At 46.6% G+C, this 14,358-nt stretch overlaps 1 protein-coding gene across 11 annotated transcripts in view; it reads left to right on the top strand.

The window, feature by feature from the left end:
* LOC143657255 (microtubule-associated protein 4-like) overlaps window positions 1-12,625 on the top strand; it is a 286,603-nt gene extending 273,978 nt beyond the window's left edge. For 9 of the 11 annotated variants that reach the window (XM_077129454.1, XM_077129453.1, XM_077129457.1 and 6 more), the window contains 4 exons: window positions 5,875-5,956; window positions 7,954-8,066; window positions 9,999-10,188; window positions 10,313-12,625. In XM_077129454.1, the coding sequence (XP_076985569.1) occupies window positions 5,875-5,956; window positions 7,954-8,066; window positions 9,999-10,188; window positions 10,313-10,320 (393 nt within the window). In that variant the 3' untranslated portion in view covers window positions 10,321-12,625. Of the gene's footprint in view, window positions 1-5,874; window positions 5,957-7,953; window positions 8,067-9,998; window positions 10,227-10,312 lie in introns of those variants that run through there. The other 2 variants (XM_077129449.1, XM_077129451.1) reach the window with 2 other exon arrangements.
* The last annotated feature ends 1,733 nt before the right edge of the window (window positions 12,626-14,358 follow it).

Genomic DNA, 14,358 nt, shown 5'->3' on the forward strand with positions numbered 1-14,358 from the left:
GCTTTTTTTTTTTTTTGGCATGGTTAGGCTCCAGGAATCAAACCTGGGTCTCAAGAATTCTGCCACTGAGCCAGCGTTGCACCATCCTGAGTGAAACTTTTAAATGCTATCTAGTTGAGATAATAATTACCTAGCCTGCAAGAGGCCCCAGTAGATACCAGTCCTTGGTTTTCCTCTTAGGTGTTTGGCCTTGATGAAAGCAATAGGTGAACAGGGGATTTTGAGGGAATTATGTGTCCTTGTGCGTGTTTAATGTAGAAATGCATTTAGCTTTACAGTGTACATAAGTGCTCTGAAATCTGCCCTCATTTATCCTGGAGCTAATATGGTTTCTCCATGCTGCCTACCTATGACTCAAGTGTTTTTCTGAGGCAGGGGACTGTGCTTTGTAGACAAATTTTCATCTTTAGAAGACCGCCTTAAACAACAGAGCATTAGTAAACTGCTTGGGCGCAGTGCTTCTAGGTGGGAAGATATGGGTCACAGCAGATGGCCAGAGCCTGCACTGAGGTGCTTACTTCCTTCCATAACCCATCAGCCCCTTCATAAAGCCACCATAGAGAAACTTCCATTTAAAAATAGTCCACTGAGCAGACCGAACAACATCACTCTGGTAAGCCCCTGCCCCCACCCATAAACACATACACGCACCCAGCATAGAAATTCAGACATAGCACTGGGATGATCGACTTGGAGGAGAATCCCACCCAGGTAGTGTCATGGAAACTTGCCCCCTCCTTCCAGACAGGCAAAAACACTCACATCTTGATTATAGCAAGAAATAGACATCAGAGGAGGGAAGGGAATGATACCTTGACTTGTCCAACAAAGCAGCTGCTGGTCCCTGATGAAAATCACACAGAATCTTTGGTCCCATTTCACCCTTGCCAAGAGGGCTCTTAAGACCTGTTTGCAATTTCATTTCAATGAGTATATATTGATACCTGCTGTAGGCCCAAAGTTCATCAGAGGCCAGCGAGGCAGACTTGCTTCAATGTATAACTAGAGCAAGGTGTGGGGGATGCCATGCTTGATTGTGTACCAAGAAGAGAACCACAGGGGAAGGCAGTGGCTTCTTTTGGCTGCCAGGCTACACAGACAAGGGGACATCTGCCCTAGCCTTTGAAGGATGAGAGGGGCAGCTCCTAGGCCAGACAAATAGCATGTGTTCTCTTAAGGCTGGAACATGATGGGTGCCAGAGGAAGAAGGAAAGGCAGGGAAATCGTTGGGAAGCAGATGGTAGCGAACTCTACCAGCCTGAGATTGGCTTTATCTTAGAGGTAGGGGCATTAAATGAATAGGGGACAGTTAAGCTTTTTAAAGACTTTTTAATTGGAAAATTGCGAACATACAAAGGTAGAAAAAGATGGTCAGTTGGACTTGATGTACCAGCTTCAGTCATTACCTGTAGAAGCCAACGTAGTCACACTTACATGTGTCCACCCCAACAGTCCGAGAAATATAATTTCCTTTGTAAATATCTCAGTATATAACATAAAAAGATAGGCAATCTTCTTGTAAAAAGGAAAAAACAACTCCACTAACATGTCAAGCTGGTTTCTTTGTTTTTACCCAAGGGATCTAAGTAAGGTTCATAAATTACATTGTTTTTAAGTTGCCACCACATTTTTATTGTGTATTCCTGGGGAGGAATGGTGAATAACTTATTACACAGTGAACACCACCCCACTAGTAGACAATTACCACTTGAGCACACAGGAGTGAAACACAATGTAAATCTATTTATCGAGACTGATAAGCCTAGAAATGGGAGAAGGAGCTGTGTCAGGAATTTATACCAAGAACAGTGCAACAGCTCTCCTGGCAAAAGGAAATTGGGCTTCTCCATGTTAATGATGTCCAAAAGAACTCTTGATAAATCTTTGGGGTAGATTAGGTCTAGGGATTGACAGAAAGTTTTGGACTGGTGCTAGAAAGAAAGGCGTGGCCTGTGAATTGGTGCTGAAATAGCCATAAAGGTCCTGTGTTAGGCAGCACCACTGGGATGAGTAAATGTTGGGTGATCTTTAGCTTTTCCTGCGTAGACAAGAAAAGAATGTGCCATGAAGTTGGCTTCCAGGGTAGATTTAAAGTAGGGTTGTGCTGAAAAAACAGGCCTTAGCTATTGTGCTCAAATTTGCCATCTTGCTCTGAGCCAAGCAATCCTCACAAAACCCACCTTGAGTTAAATGAGTCAGCTTCTCAAGTTGATTGAGCCAATATGGAGTCAGATATCCTGACTTTCGTCACATAAAATGACGGAATAGTAAGATTCTAACCCTGAGTTGCCTGAGAATCCCACTTAAAAGTAGTATCCTAAATATGGAAAAAGGAAAAATATACAGTGTACCAAGACCTTAAGTCCCATTAACCCCCGCCACCTTCAAAGCAGCATCGTGGTGGTTGAGGTTGGGAGGGAAGCAAGCTCTGCCTGTAAGGTTGTGTTTATTTACTCGGGATTTAGCCTGCTGGTTCCACTGCTTTGCTGTGGTCGTCCCACTCTTCAGAACAGAGTTAACTGCCCTCTTTCCTCCCTTCAGAGTCACTGTAAGGGTTAATCTGTGTCTGGGCCTATGGAATGGAGAAATCCTTTTGTAAGGTCCTATTCTGCAGTGTGGAATAAAGGGCATAGAAGGTATCACCTAAAGGTCATAGAAGGTTTCACCTGTCTCTTCAAGATCTTACAGATGAGAACCAGGAGAGTGAACTATAGATTAAGGAGAAAAAGAAGTTGATCTCATCTAGAAAAATTGGCAGCCTTCTTGGAAAGCTGGGACAAAGTGGGGACTATATGTTTTGACTGTAGATTCCCCAGCAGCAGCAAAGTACTCAACATATAATAGGGCCTCTATAAGTGATTATTGAGTATGGAAAGCAATTACTAAGCAGTTCATGATGGTGCCCCTTCAAGAGATGATACAAAGAAGAAGTGGATGGAGGCTAGAGGCAGGGAATGCTTTAGAGCCTTTGAGCTGGGCCTTAAAAGATGGGGAGGAGAAGGTAATGGGTTTGCCAGGTTAGGACCAGTGTGAGCAGAGTCCAAGGGCAACAGTGAGGATGGCTCAGGCAAGTTGATGGTTATGGGTAGTTACTCTGCCAGGCTTTGTGCTGGGGAGTGGGAATACAGAAATAAAGCTGACACCATATCTGCCCTCTTAAAAAATGGTAGACATCATATTTCCTTACATGGAAGAAAAGAGGAGAGGGCCCTAGAAGGTAACCACATAATAGCATTGTGATGAAATCCTGCAAAAATGGCATGACAGAGCTCCTGGCAGGGGCTGACTGTGTTGCACAGCCAGGCTTTTCTACTGTACCAAGAAGCAGTGGGTCCCTCACAGGGAGCCTGGAATCCCCACCCACAGAACCATTTCTGTGAATGTTGTTCCCTGATTTAAAGATGTCTTGTCAGTCTAATTCTGAGGTATTTTTCCAAGGCTTCCATGGGGCATACGTAGATAAAAGCCTTTTGGTCATCTTAAAAGCAGGACCGCATATAGAGGACTCCCAAACAAGTCTCCAACTTTAAACTATCTTTGTGTCGTGATTCATTCTGGATCAATAATCTTGCCAAACACGTCATACTTTTGCTTATTCAAAACATGGACCAGTTGTCAGCTTAGTGAAAGGCCCTGTGGGGGAGGCCTGTAGGGAGCAAAAAGGCAGACCTGACAAAGATTCCTGCCGATGTAGTGCTCTGGGCTGCTAGGTTAGGGACCTATGGGTGCATACACTGTGCCCTGTGTGCTTTTCCACTGAGGTGGAAAACCACGATGCTCCATGGGAAGATGAGGGGACATTTCATAGAACATAGGCAATAAGCTTTTCATAGAAAAACAGTCTTGAAAATAAATAAACCAATCAAAGAAAAACTTTTTCATCTATAAATTAGCAAAGTTTTATCTTTACTGAGAATACCCAATGCTGGGAAGATGTTGCAAGCCAGAAACACACAAGCTCTGCTGGGGGAGGCATCACTTGTGCTGTATTTGAAAAGCAGTTTGGCACTGTTTCTAGAACCTTAAAGCAGTCAAATCTTTTAAGATTAAAATGCTGAGCATCTTACTAAGGAAATCATCAGGATTTTAAGAAATTATTCAGAAAGATACTCATTACTGCCATGTGTACCATAGTGAAAAATTGGGAAAAAAGCTAAATGTTCAACATTAAGAATATGGTAAGGTTTATACAAGATATCATAGGATAGGTTGCTATTTGGCAATTTCTTTGCAGAACTTTTTAAAAAAATTTTATTGATAAAACAACATATAAACACAAACAGTCTTAACATACAGACATTCCATACATGGTGTACAATCAGTGGCTCACAATATCACATAGTTGTGTATTCATTGCCATGATCATTTTTTAGAACATATGCATTACTCCAGAAAAAGAAATAAAAAGAAAAAACTTATACACACTAAACCCTTACCTCTCCCTCTCATTGACCACTAGTATTTCCAGCTAACCAATTTATTTTAACCTTTGTCCCCTATTATTTGTTCAATGTTTGTATCCATATTTTTTACTCATCTGTCTGTACCCTAGATAAAGGGAGCATCAGACACAAGGTTTTCACAATCACACAGTCACATTATGAAAGCTATATCATTATACAATCATCTTCAAGAAACAAGGCTACTGGAACACAGCTCTACAGTTTCAGGTACTTCCTTCCCTTTAGCCACTCAAATACACCATAAGCTGAAAAGGGCTATCTATATAATGCATGAGAATAACCTCTGGGATAACCTCTTGACTCAGTTTGAAATCTCCCAGCCACTGACACTTTATTTTTTTCTCATCTCTCTCTTCCCCTTCTTGGTCAAGAATGTTAGATCACAGCTCATCATGGAATTTCTGTCCCACATTGCCAGGGAGATTTACATCCCTGGGAGTCATGTCCCACGTAGAGGGGGTGAGGGCAGTGGGTTCGCTTGCTGTGTTGGCTTAGAGAGAGAGGCCACATCTGAGCAACAAGAGATTCTCTGGGGGTGACTCTTACGCCTAATTTTAAGTAGGCTTAGCCTATCCTTTGCAAGAATGTTTCATAGATCCAACATCGAGGGCCCAGCCTGTTGATCCGGTTGTCTCCACTGCTTGCAAGAGTATCAGAAATTCTCCAGATGGGGAAGTTGAATCTTTCCCCCTTTCTCTCCATCCCCCTAAGGGGACTTTGTAAATACTTCTTTATTCACTGTCCAAATCACTCTGGGATTTATCAGAGCATCACACTAATTCTAGACAGACCAATAAAATCTCATGCTGTATTCAAGGTTCCCTATACATACGGTGTTCAACTAAACTGACCATACAAGTTAAATTAGGAAATGCACTACCCCAAATATAAATTTTTTGCAGAACGTTTGGATAAAATGTTTATAACATGAACTAAACAGGAATATGAAATCTTATATAGAGAAAGAAATACATTGAAAAAAGGCTGGAAGGAAATATGCCAAAACGTTACTCCACGTTATCTCTGGGCAAGGTGAATTTTTGAGGTAGAACAAAAGAGACATTTCAGGGGAGCCCTGATATTGGGTCTTGGACCCGGAAAGATGGAGAAGAGCTGTCTGTGAGGAGGGAGCACATTCAGGGTGGGTGTGGAAGGGCCTGAATGTGTGTGGAAACAGAGGGGATTAGACTGGCTGGAAGTGAGGTCAGAAGCAAAGAGCAAGACCAGGATGCATCAAGGGCTCTTTCAAGCATTTAGGGAAGTCATCCTGACCTTAAACAGAGCAAGACAATGATTCACAGGGAGAGAAAAAAGTCCTTACATATGGAGAAGAAAATTATGAAGATGGCATGGGTTTGGCCCTGCATAATCCCCTCCCTGAGGCAATGTTTCTTCATGCTTTTCTCCTCAGGTTCAGATTCAGAACAAGAGAGTGGACATCTCTAAGGTTTCCTCCAAATGTGGGTCCAAGGCCAACATCAAGCACAAGCCTGGTGAGTGGTACCTCACTTGCCATGGGTCTCCCAGGGTGGGTGAACCTGCCTTGTGCCATCTGGACAGCCCTCTGGCTGTGCAGGGTCTCATCCCCGGGCATTTATCATCCCACAAAGAGTCAATGAAGCCAGCTCCCACCTGCCAGGACACAGTAGCAGAAACAACACAGTCCCATCCCTGTCAAGGAGGTGGAATCAGGTGCTGGCATCGTCATTGGAGGAGGAACAGTTTATAAAGCCTGCCATTCATGCAGGCATTCTCTGGTGCACCTGCCATGAATGTGACGTTCTTTTTTTTTTAATCTTTTTTTTTTTTTTAACATGGGCAGGCACCGGGAAACAAACCCGGGTCCTCTGGCATGGCAGGCAAGCATTCTTGCCTGCTGAGCCACCGTGGCCCGAATGTGACGTTCTTGACCTTGGCCTAGGTGAGAGGTAAGCTCTAGATCAGGGACCTGGGTCAGCCTCCTGGATGAGTGTTCCAGGAGCTAATGCTGACGGTGCTCTGCAGAAAGTGTTGGTTGGGACTCACCTGTCAGATTCAGGAGCAAAGGATGCTCCCAAGCAGTGAAGCATCAACCACTAGCCCTGGCAGGAGATGGAGAGGCCTTGGGTAATGACCCATGGTCATGGATTGTCCACACTGTAAATGCAGAGGTTCCCTCCAGCGATGCACAGAAAGTGGCCCTACACCCACATGGAGGCTCTGAAGAGTTGGAGTGTTGTTTTGCCTTGGCTGTTACCCTAACAGCTTCATGTATCCTGGTTTCTGAGTCTCTCATAGATTCGGGGTTGGGAAGTTTAGCTGCAACAGCAGGTACACTGGCTGACAGATCTCAGGTCTCAGAAGGTCAGTCACCATAGAGAAGTTAAGACCAAAGAAAACTCCCTTCTTGACAAAAGACTGATCCATTTTAGAATATGTGTTCTTTGGAAAATTTAAAAGGATCAAAATGGTTCCACCCTTGACTTACCTTCATTTTTCCCCCTTCTTTTTTTTTGGAAAATCCACTCTGGTAAGATACTTCCTTCCCTAGTACCACTGAAATGACTTCATGCCTAGTGTTTGACTGCACCTAAAACTCCAGTGTGTAAGACATCTGGACAGTTTGCCAAGAATCTGGGTGTGGAAGTTTGCGATATGAGCTGAGAAAGGTAGCTGCTGGACCTGAGTTGGGTCTGGGCCTTCTCATGTCCCCTTGCTTTCTCTAGCCCTGCTGTGACCAATGCTCTGAAGCTGGCCTTCTTGCACCTTGTACACTGGTCACCTTCCCTCTCCACCCCCTCCTGAGGGTACTGGGTCCTGAACTGGGCTGGTCCTGGTCTGTCCTTTGTCTACTCACAGTCCTAGAGTGACTTGCTTCTTTATAGCTTTCCTGATTTTCTCTGTGGTGTGATTTGTTTCAAAGGCTCAAACAGACAATATTCCCAACCTGTCCCTCTCATTTACTAGCTTGGAAGAAGTTGTTTCACTTTCCCAGCATTAATTTTAGCAGCTGAAAAACAAGGTTCATTATCACCCTGACTGATGAGAATTCCTAATAAATGAGGCTGTGCCTGAGGAGCCCCACATTGCATGGTTGGTCTCCCTCCCCTCTCTCCACAAAAGAGAATTCTCACATAGCCAAGAGAATCCCCCTGGAGGCTGTGCTCCCTGCTTTGGGCTGCCTCAACCCGGGGGGCTGGGCTGCTGGGGGGTGGTGAGCCCAGGACACTGGCTCGGGGCTTTTCTCCTCTATGGGGGCATTCCCATTGAATGAAGGCAGAGATTGTCTCAGCCTCACATGGATAAGAGCAGCCATCTTGTGACGAGCATATTTCCTATGCCTCTTCATTTGCTCACAGAACCACCAGAGAACAGGTCACATTTTCCCCCTTTCGAGATTGCACATAGAGCCAGTCCTTGGCTGAGCAGGGATTCCTGTTCCAGTCTCCTACCTTTGCCTGCAGGGGTACTTCTCTGCCACACATAGTGACTGGTTCTTTTCTGATTGCAGGTGGAGGTGATGTCAAGATTGAAAGTCAGAAGTTGAACTTCAAGGAGAAGGCCCAGGCCAAAGTGGGATCCCTCGATAATGTGGGCCACCTGCCTGCAGGCGGTGCCGTGAAGGTAGTGAGTGGGTTGCAGGGGCCACAGCTGGGCAGGGCTGGGAAGGGTGCAGCTGGAAGCAGAGTCCTGGCAGGTGGCACCTGTCACCGTCCCTCAGTCTCTTCAGGAGTCATGTCTTCACCTCACCATTGCTATTTCCCAACATCCATCATCAGTCCTGAGGCAGGAGAGGGAAGGAGGCCCCTGTCCAGCCTTGACCTTGAGAGCCGTGGCCTTCTTGCCTGTTATGGATCTGAGCCCACCCCAGCCATTTTCAGAGAGGCCGTGGGCTGGGGCACAGATCACCATAAGAGTGGGGTCGGGCGGGGGTCAGCATTCCCTAGCCATTCATGAAGAAGAATGTGGGTACCTGCTCCATGCCAAGCTCCTGAGAGCAAAGCAGCACAATTTTGACTGCCAATGGCAGCAGGCCTGGTGTCTACCTGACTGCAGGGCCTGCCTCTGGCCTCTCCCAGCTCAGGGCTGTGGTAAAAGCTGGACCTCCTTCCATCCTTCCTTCCACAGTATTATGAACCCTCTTTGTGCTAAGACAGTGTCCTTTGTTCCTTGGCATCAGTGGGCAAGGGGTCCTGTTGGGGGGCAGCATCTTGCAGGCTTCTAAGCATAAGGAAGGTCACAGCTGTTTAGGGAGTGGTGAGCACGGGAAGGGGGTCAGGAGCTGCTGCTCGGGGCCCTACCTCTTAAACCTGGCCACCCCTGGTTGATCCCAGCTCATCCCTTTGTCCCATCTTCTGACAGAACTCTGATTCAATCCCTGATCAGCTTCCTGGGGTCCTTGCTCTGTGACAGGTTCTCAGTTCTACACCCCCAATAACTTGTGAGGATTCCATTCCTTGATCTTTCTGTTCTGAGTCTCTGTTCTAAAGGGCGTTAACTCAGGTTTAGTTAACTGTCCGGGGCCACACAGCAAGTGAGCACAGACCAGGATTCAAACCTGGGCCTCTCTGACCTTGAGTCTAGTGTTCTTTCCTTTGTTCACATTATCTTCCTTTATTATTTTGAGAATTATCTTTCTAATGCAGAGCCCCATTCCTTTCACTCTTCTGATTGAAAATTATTGCCCCGTTGTCACCTTTTGGATTTAAGATGGAACCCTAAGGGCACAGGTCTCCACTGTTGCACTCTACTCTCAGATGTTCTTCTACTTTGGCTCTTCACATACTTGTCATGTCTTTGTACTTGTCTCCTTCCCCATTGGACACCTTCCTCCTCCTTCCCCTGAGACCCCAACTCCAGCTCAGCACCTAGCAGAGAAGAGGTGTCAATGACTGGAGCACGTGAACAGATGGATGAATGGGCAGGGGTACCCTGTAAGGTCCTAAGAGATAACCTGGGCACACACTGCGCAGGGTGGTCTGGGATCCATCAGTTCAGAGATGGCAGATTATAATCCTTGGAAGCTGCTGTCAAGCTCCAGAGTCCCCTAACCTGCTGGGGCACCCTGCTTCCCAGCTGTTGTCAGATTCTTTAGACTTGTTACTAAATGTCTGTGGTCTTAGCTACTTTTTATTTGGGTCTCCGGCATAGCAGGCGAGAACTAGCAGGCGAGAACTCTGCCTGCTGAGCCACCATGGCCTGCCGAGGTCCCACCCTTTTTGCGAGATTTGGCACCTCACTTTCAGAGTCTTCACATGCTTTGCATTTCACAGTAGGAGCTCAGAGAATGTGGCCACTGCTAGGGCCCTCATTGGGACCAAGGCCTGGCTCCTGCTCCAGGGTCCTGTGTTCCTGCCCTGCCCAAGTGCCCGCATCAGGTGTTGGTGCCATGGGTGGGCAGGGCAGAAGCCTCCTGGTCCAGAGCCCTTGATCTGCAGCTTAGTCCAGGGGGCAGGGGTGGTGGGGTTGGGGCTGTGTGTAAAACCTGTCACCATCACCCCATCCCATTCCCTCCCCAACTGACCCTGCACTGTCTCCCTGACTGTTTCATTGTAGACTGAGGGCGGTGGCAGCGAGGCCCCTCCGTGTCCAGGCCCCCCTGGTGGGGAGGAGTCGGCCATCCTTGAGGCAGCACCCGAAGCTGGTGCCCCCACTTCAGCCAGTAGCCTCAGTGGCCACACCACCCTGTCAGGGGGTGGTGACCAAAGGGAGGCCCAGACCTTGGACACCCAGATCCAGGAGACAAGTAAGTGGCTGGGCCCAGCTTGAGGGACAGCCAGGGGCCCCACCACTGGCCACCAATTGAAACACCTTTGCTTTTTGACTATGGTGTGGTCTAAATTTTAACGAAGCAACTTTTTATTTTCCAGGCATCTAACGATGACATTCTGGTCTCGTCTTCCATCCCCCATGTCCCTCCTCTTGTCTTCCCTGTTACCCTTTCCCTGCCCTCCTCCTGTGTGTCACTGCAGATTGAGACCTACAGGCTGACGTTCCGGGCAAATGCCAGGGCCCGTACCGACCATGGGGCTGACATTGTCTCCCGGCCCCCCTACTTTTTGGCGGTCCCACCTTGAGCATCTGGGCCCTTGGCTACCTCTCCCAGGCTGCCCATGAGACCTGTGATTGCTTGGGTGCGGGCCAGCCCTCTAACCCCACCTTCCCTCCTGCCTCACAGTCCTGTCCCACCCCTGGGCCCAGCTCCCTGCTTTGCTACTGTCTCATCACCTGCTCCAGAGAGGAGTTTGGGAGGGGAAAGAAGTGGGTGAGGTTAACTTGCTTCTCATGGATCTGGGAGGGGGAAACCAGATTCCTGATTTTTTGAACCAAACCCAAGAGAAACTGACATGCGCTTCTTCCTCCCTTGCTCTACCTGGAGGGAAGAGTAGAGGTGGAGTCTGGGTCGTGAGTGCCCACTGACTGTCCTCTGGAGCCTGCTACGCCACTGCCTCCCCTTTCAGTGCCACCGAGAGTGGTGCCAGGCCCTCTTCTTGCCCTGCCCCAAGTTAGTCAGGGGTCAGTGCTGCCTGTGCTGCTGCTTCCCATACATACCTAGCTGCTGTCAACCATTTTTTCCCCCTCATTTTATCCTTTTGTTTCTAATAATGTAAAAACTGGTGTAGTAGTTTTGCAGGTTGAAGTCATGTCTAAATGAAAGTCCTCAGTAGGTGTTGAAGGAAACAGGGAGGGGGAATCCTTAAGCCTCACCCGGAGGATGCCAGGCATTGGGGGCTGGGCAGCTCCTGCCCACCTTGTGGGGCCAAGCTGCTCTGGACAGCTTGGGTTCTTGAGATGGTGTGGTCTGGGAAGGGGAGGTGGAAGGTTGGTCCCTGGTAAACAGCTAGGGCATACTAGGGGCTAGGCAGCATGTAGACTGGTGGTTTTGAGTATCTTTGGCTTTTTGCTTTTCTAACCAAGAGGCTGTTTTTGGCATCTGTCTCATTCCCTAAGGTCTGGTGGGAGATAAAAGGCCAGGGCTGGGGAAAGGGGCTTGGAGGTCAAAATCCTCCAGTCTGCACCTGCAAGCCTAAGACACCCCAGCCCTTTTGAGGATGGGGGTGGGGGCCCCTGGCATGCCCAGAACTCATGTAGATAGTGGGGAATCAGGTCTGGAAATTTAAGATAAAGGTACAAGACTGAGGCCATTCTGCTTCCCATATATACTGGCTGGAGTGGTGTGGCCAGCCTCTAGAGAATTCCAGCTAGGCCGCGTCTTCAGATGGCTGCATAGTGATGAGAAATCCCAGGAATTGTGTTGACATGAAGATTCTTACTTATTGCACTTGTATTTTTTGTATTAAAGTCTGCATGGTTTCTAATAAAGGATTAAAATCTAACAGTTTGTAGTGACGTGGCCTTGGAGTTTCCAAGGGCTTCTCCTCTGGACCAGCATTTTCTGCTGTGCAGATTTGCCTCCAAGGAGGATGCTTAACTTGGTTCCCTCAGGCCTTCTTCAGCCCTGTATGCTTCCTTCTCTGCTCCTGGCAAGACTTGCAGTAAGAACTCTTTACTTAGATTTAGATTTTATCTCCATGGCATAAGAGGGCATCCCTGGACCTGGCCACTTGTGTCTGAGGCAGTATTATCCTTAGGAGAGGTTTGATGCCACATCCCAGCTCCCTAAGCATACCAAGAAATTGGGGGCCAGAGTGGAGAATCCTGTAGAGAACACCTTTCCTCCCGAGACTGTTCAACTGTGCTGGGAACATTAAGGCACCAGTGTCTCAGCAGTAGGAGGAAGAAGTGAGCTGAATCTGGACAAAAGGAAGCAATGAGGGGTAAGGGGTAATTGCACAGAATCTAAAGGTATTTCTTATGAACCCTGGGCAAAAAGGAAACTGGGCTAGAGAAGCTACGGTTCCTTTCACTCCTGTCCTTTGACCAAAGGTAGGAGTAGAGGAGGTGACCCAAGTAGCCTCTATAGGTGGGAAGCAGGTAGGGGGGCAGTGCCCTTAGAGACGCTGTCTGGTCACAGTTCCTTTGGAGTGTCCTACAAGCCAGAGAGCCTGAGGGAACTGCCATCAGAACTGGGGGACCAGTGCCCCCTGTGCTACTCTGCAGCCATTGAGGGTGGGATATTTCTGTACTTCCCAATTTGCTTATGGCCCAGCCATTACCCATGTCAACCTGTGACTATTGTCAAGATTTAAAGAATCAATAAAGCTACATGGTGTCCCACTGCATGTTTTGTTTCCTTCCAGTGTGTCCTGGATTTGTCTGTACCCCTAGCGTCTATGGCTGTTCCCTGCCTTAGAGAAACTGCTGTGAACAAGGAGAGACCCAGGGAAGGGGCTGCTCAACATTTGCTGTCCAAACCCACTAGGACTATGGCAGTTTGAACACATTTTGAACAGATGTGTCAAAAGAAGGAGCAGGGTTATTAGTGTAAAAGCAGTTCTTGAATCTACTGTCTTATCCTTGAATTTTCTGTTAGTTCTATTTTTCCTCTCTTCTCTTTTTGTCCTTTAAATTACCATTACTGGTACTCTTCAATTCTTTCCCCTCCTTCAGACCTGTCCTTTTTTTTTTTTCCAGTTGACAGGACTCCCTTTAGTATTTCTTGAAGGGCAGGTCTCTTGTTGACTGGTTCTCAGTCTGTCTTTGAAGATTTTACTCTCTCCCTCAATTCTGGAGGATAACTTGGCTGGATAAAGAAATCTTTGCTGGAAGCCTTTCTTATTTAGGATTTTAAAAATATACCACTGCCTTAATTCCACGGTGCCTGTTAAGTAATCTGAACTCAGTCTTTTTCCCTGTATGTAGGAGATCACTTTTCTCAGGGTGCTTTTCAGATTTTTTTCTCTTCAACATTTGACAGTTTATTATGTGTCTTGATGTAGGCCTATTTAGAATTATTCAATTTGGAATTCATTGGGCTGCTCTGATTAGCATATCAATGTCTTTTATAAGGTTTGGCAAGTTTTCCCCAATTACATCTTCTTTCTCGGCCCTTTTCTCTTGTCCTTCTGGGACACCAAAGATTCTCATATTTGAGTGCCTCTTATTGTCCACCATTTCCCTAAGATCCAATTGCATTTTTTCATCTTTCTTGCCATTGTGTTCTTTTGTGCATTCTAGTCCAGCTGTATTCTTTGTTTGTTTGTTTTTTTACCTGGGCAGGCACTGGGAATCAAACCCGGGTCCTCTGGCATGGCAGGCAAGCATTCTTGCCTGCTGAGCCACAGTGGCCCACCCTAGTCCAGTTGTATTCTTCTGCTTCTTTGAACCTGGTATCATTTGCATCTTGTATGTTTCTGATTTGGTCTCAGCATCTTTCATCTCTGAGATCAGCCATTTTTCTAATCATTTTTAATTCTCCTTTATGCTCTTCCAGTGTCTTCCTGAAACGCTTTATTCTTTGTAAATATCCTTGTTCTGTATTCTGTGTCCACTCCAGTGTTTGATTTAGTCATTTTGATAGGCCATTTCTGCCTGGATCTTCACGTGCTTTGTGATTTTCTATTGTTTTCCAGGCATGTGATTATCTTAGCAAGGTTGATAAGCTGATTTCCTTCGCTTGTCTATTTTGTATTTACTTGGTTTTATGTTGAAGGCTTCCTTTTGCACTTGGATTGTCAGTAATTCCTGCCAAACCAAAGCCCAGATCTCATGTAGGGGGTACAATTCTACATGAGGGTCTTTTAAATGCTAGGCTGGGCTGCATGGATACTTCAGTGGCATAACACTCACCCAACATGGGAAACCCAGGCTTGACTCCTGGCACATATACCAAAAATATGGAGAAAAAAAAACAAAACCAAAAAAACAGACCTCACCAGTAGTAGGCCCCAAAGTCAGAAGGGCACACCCCAAAATAATAGTGGGAATGAACTCAGAATGGCACCCTCCAAATGGAGAGAAAATAGGTTAAAAAAAATTATTTTTAAATAGAATGAAATATACAATGTATATTTAT

This window comes from Tamandua tetradactyla, chromosome 15, assembly GCF_023851605.1.
Source record: "Tamandua tetradactyla isolate mTamTet1 chromosome 15, mTamTet1.pri, whole genome shotgun sequence".
NCBI classification, from domain to species: Eukaryota; Metazoa; Chordata; class Mammalia; order Pilosa; family Myrmecophagidae; genus Tamandua; species Tamandua tetradactyla.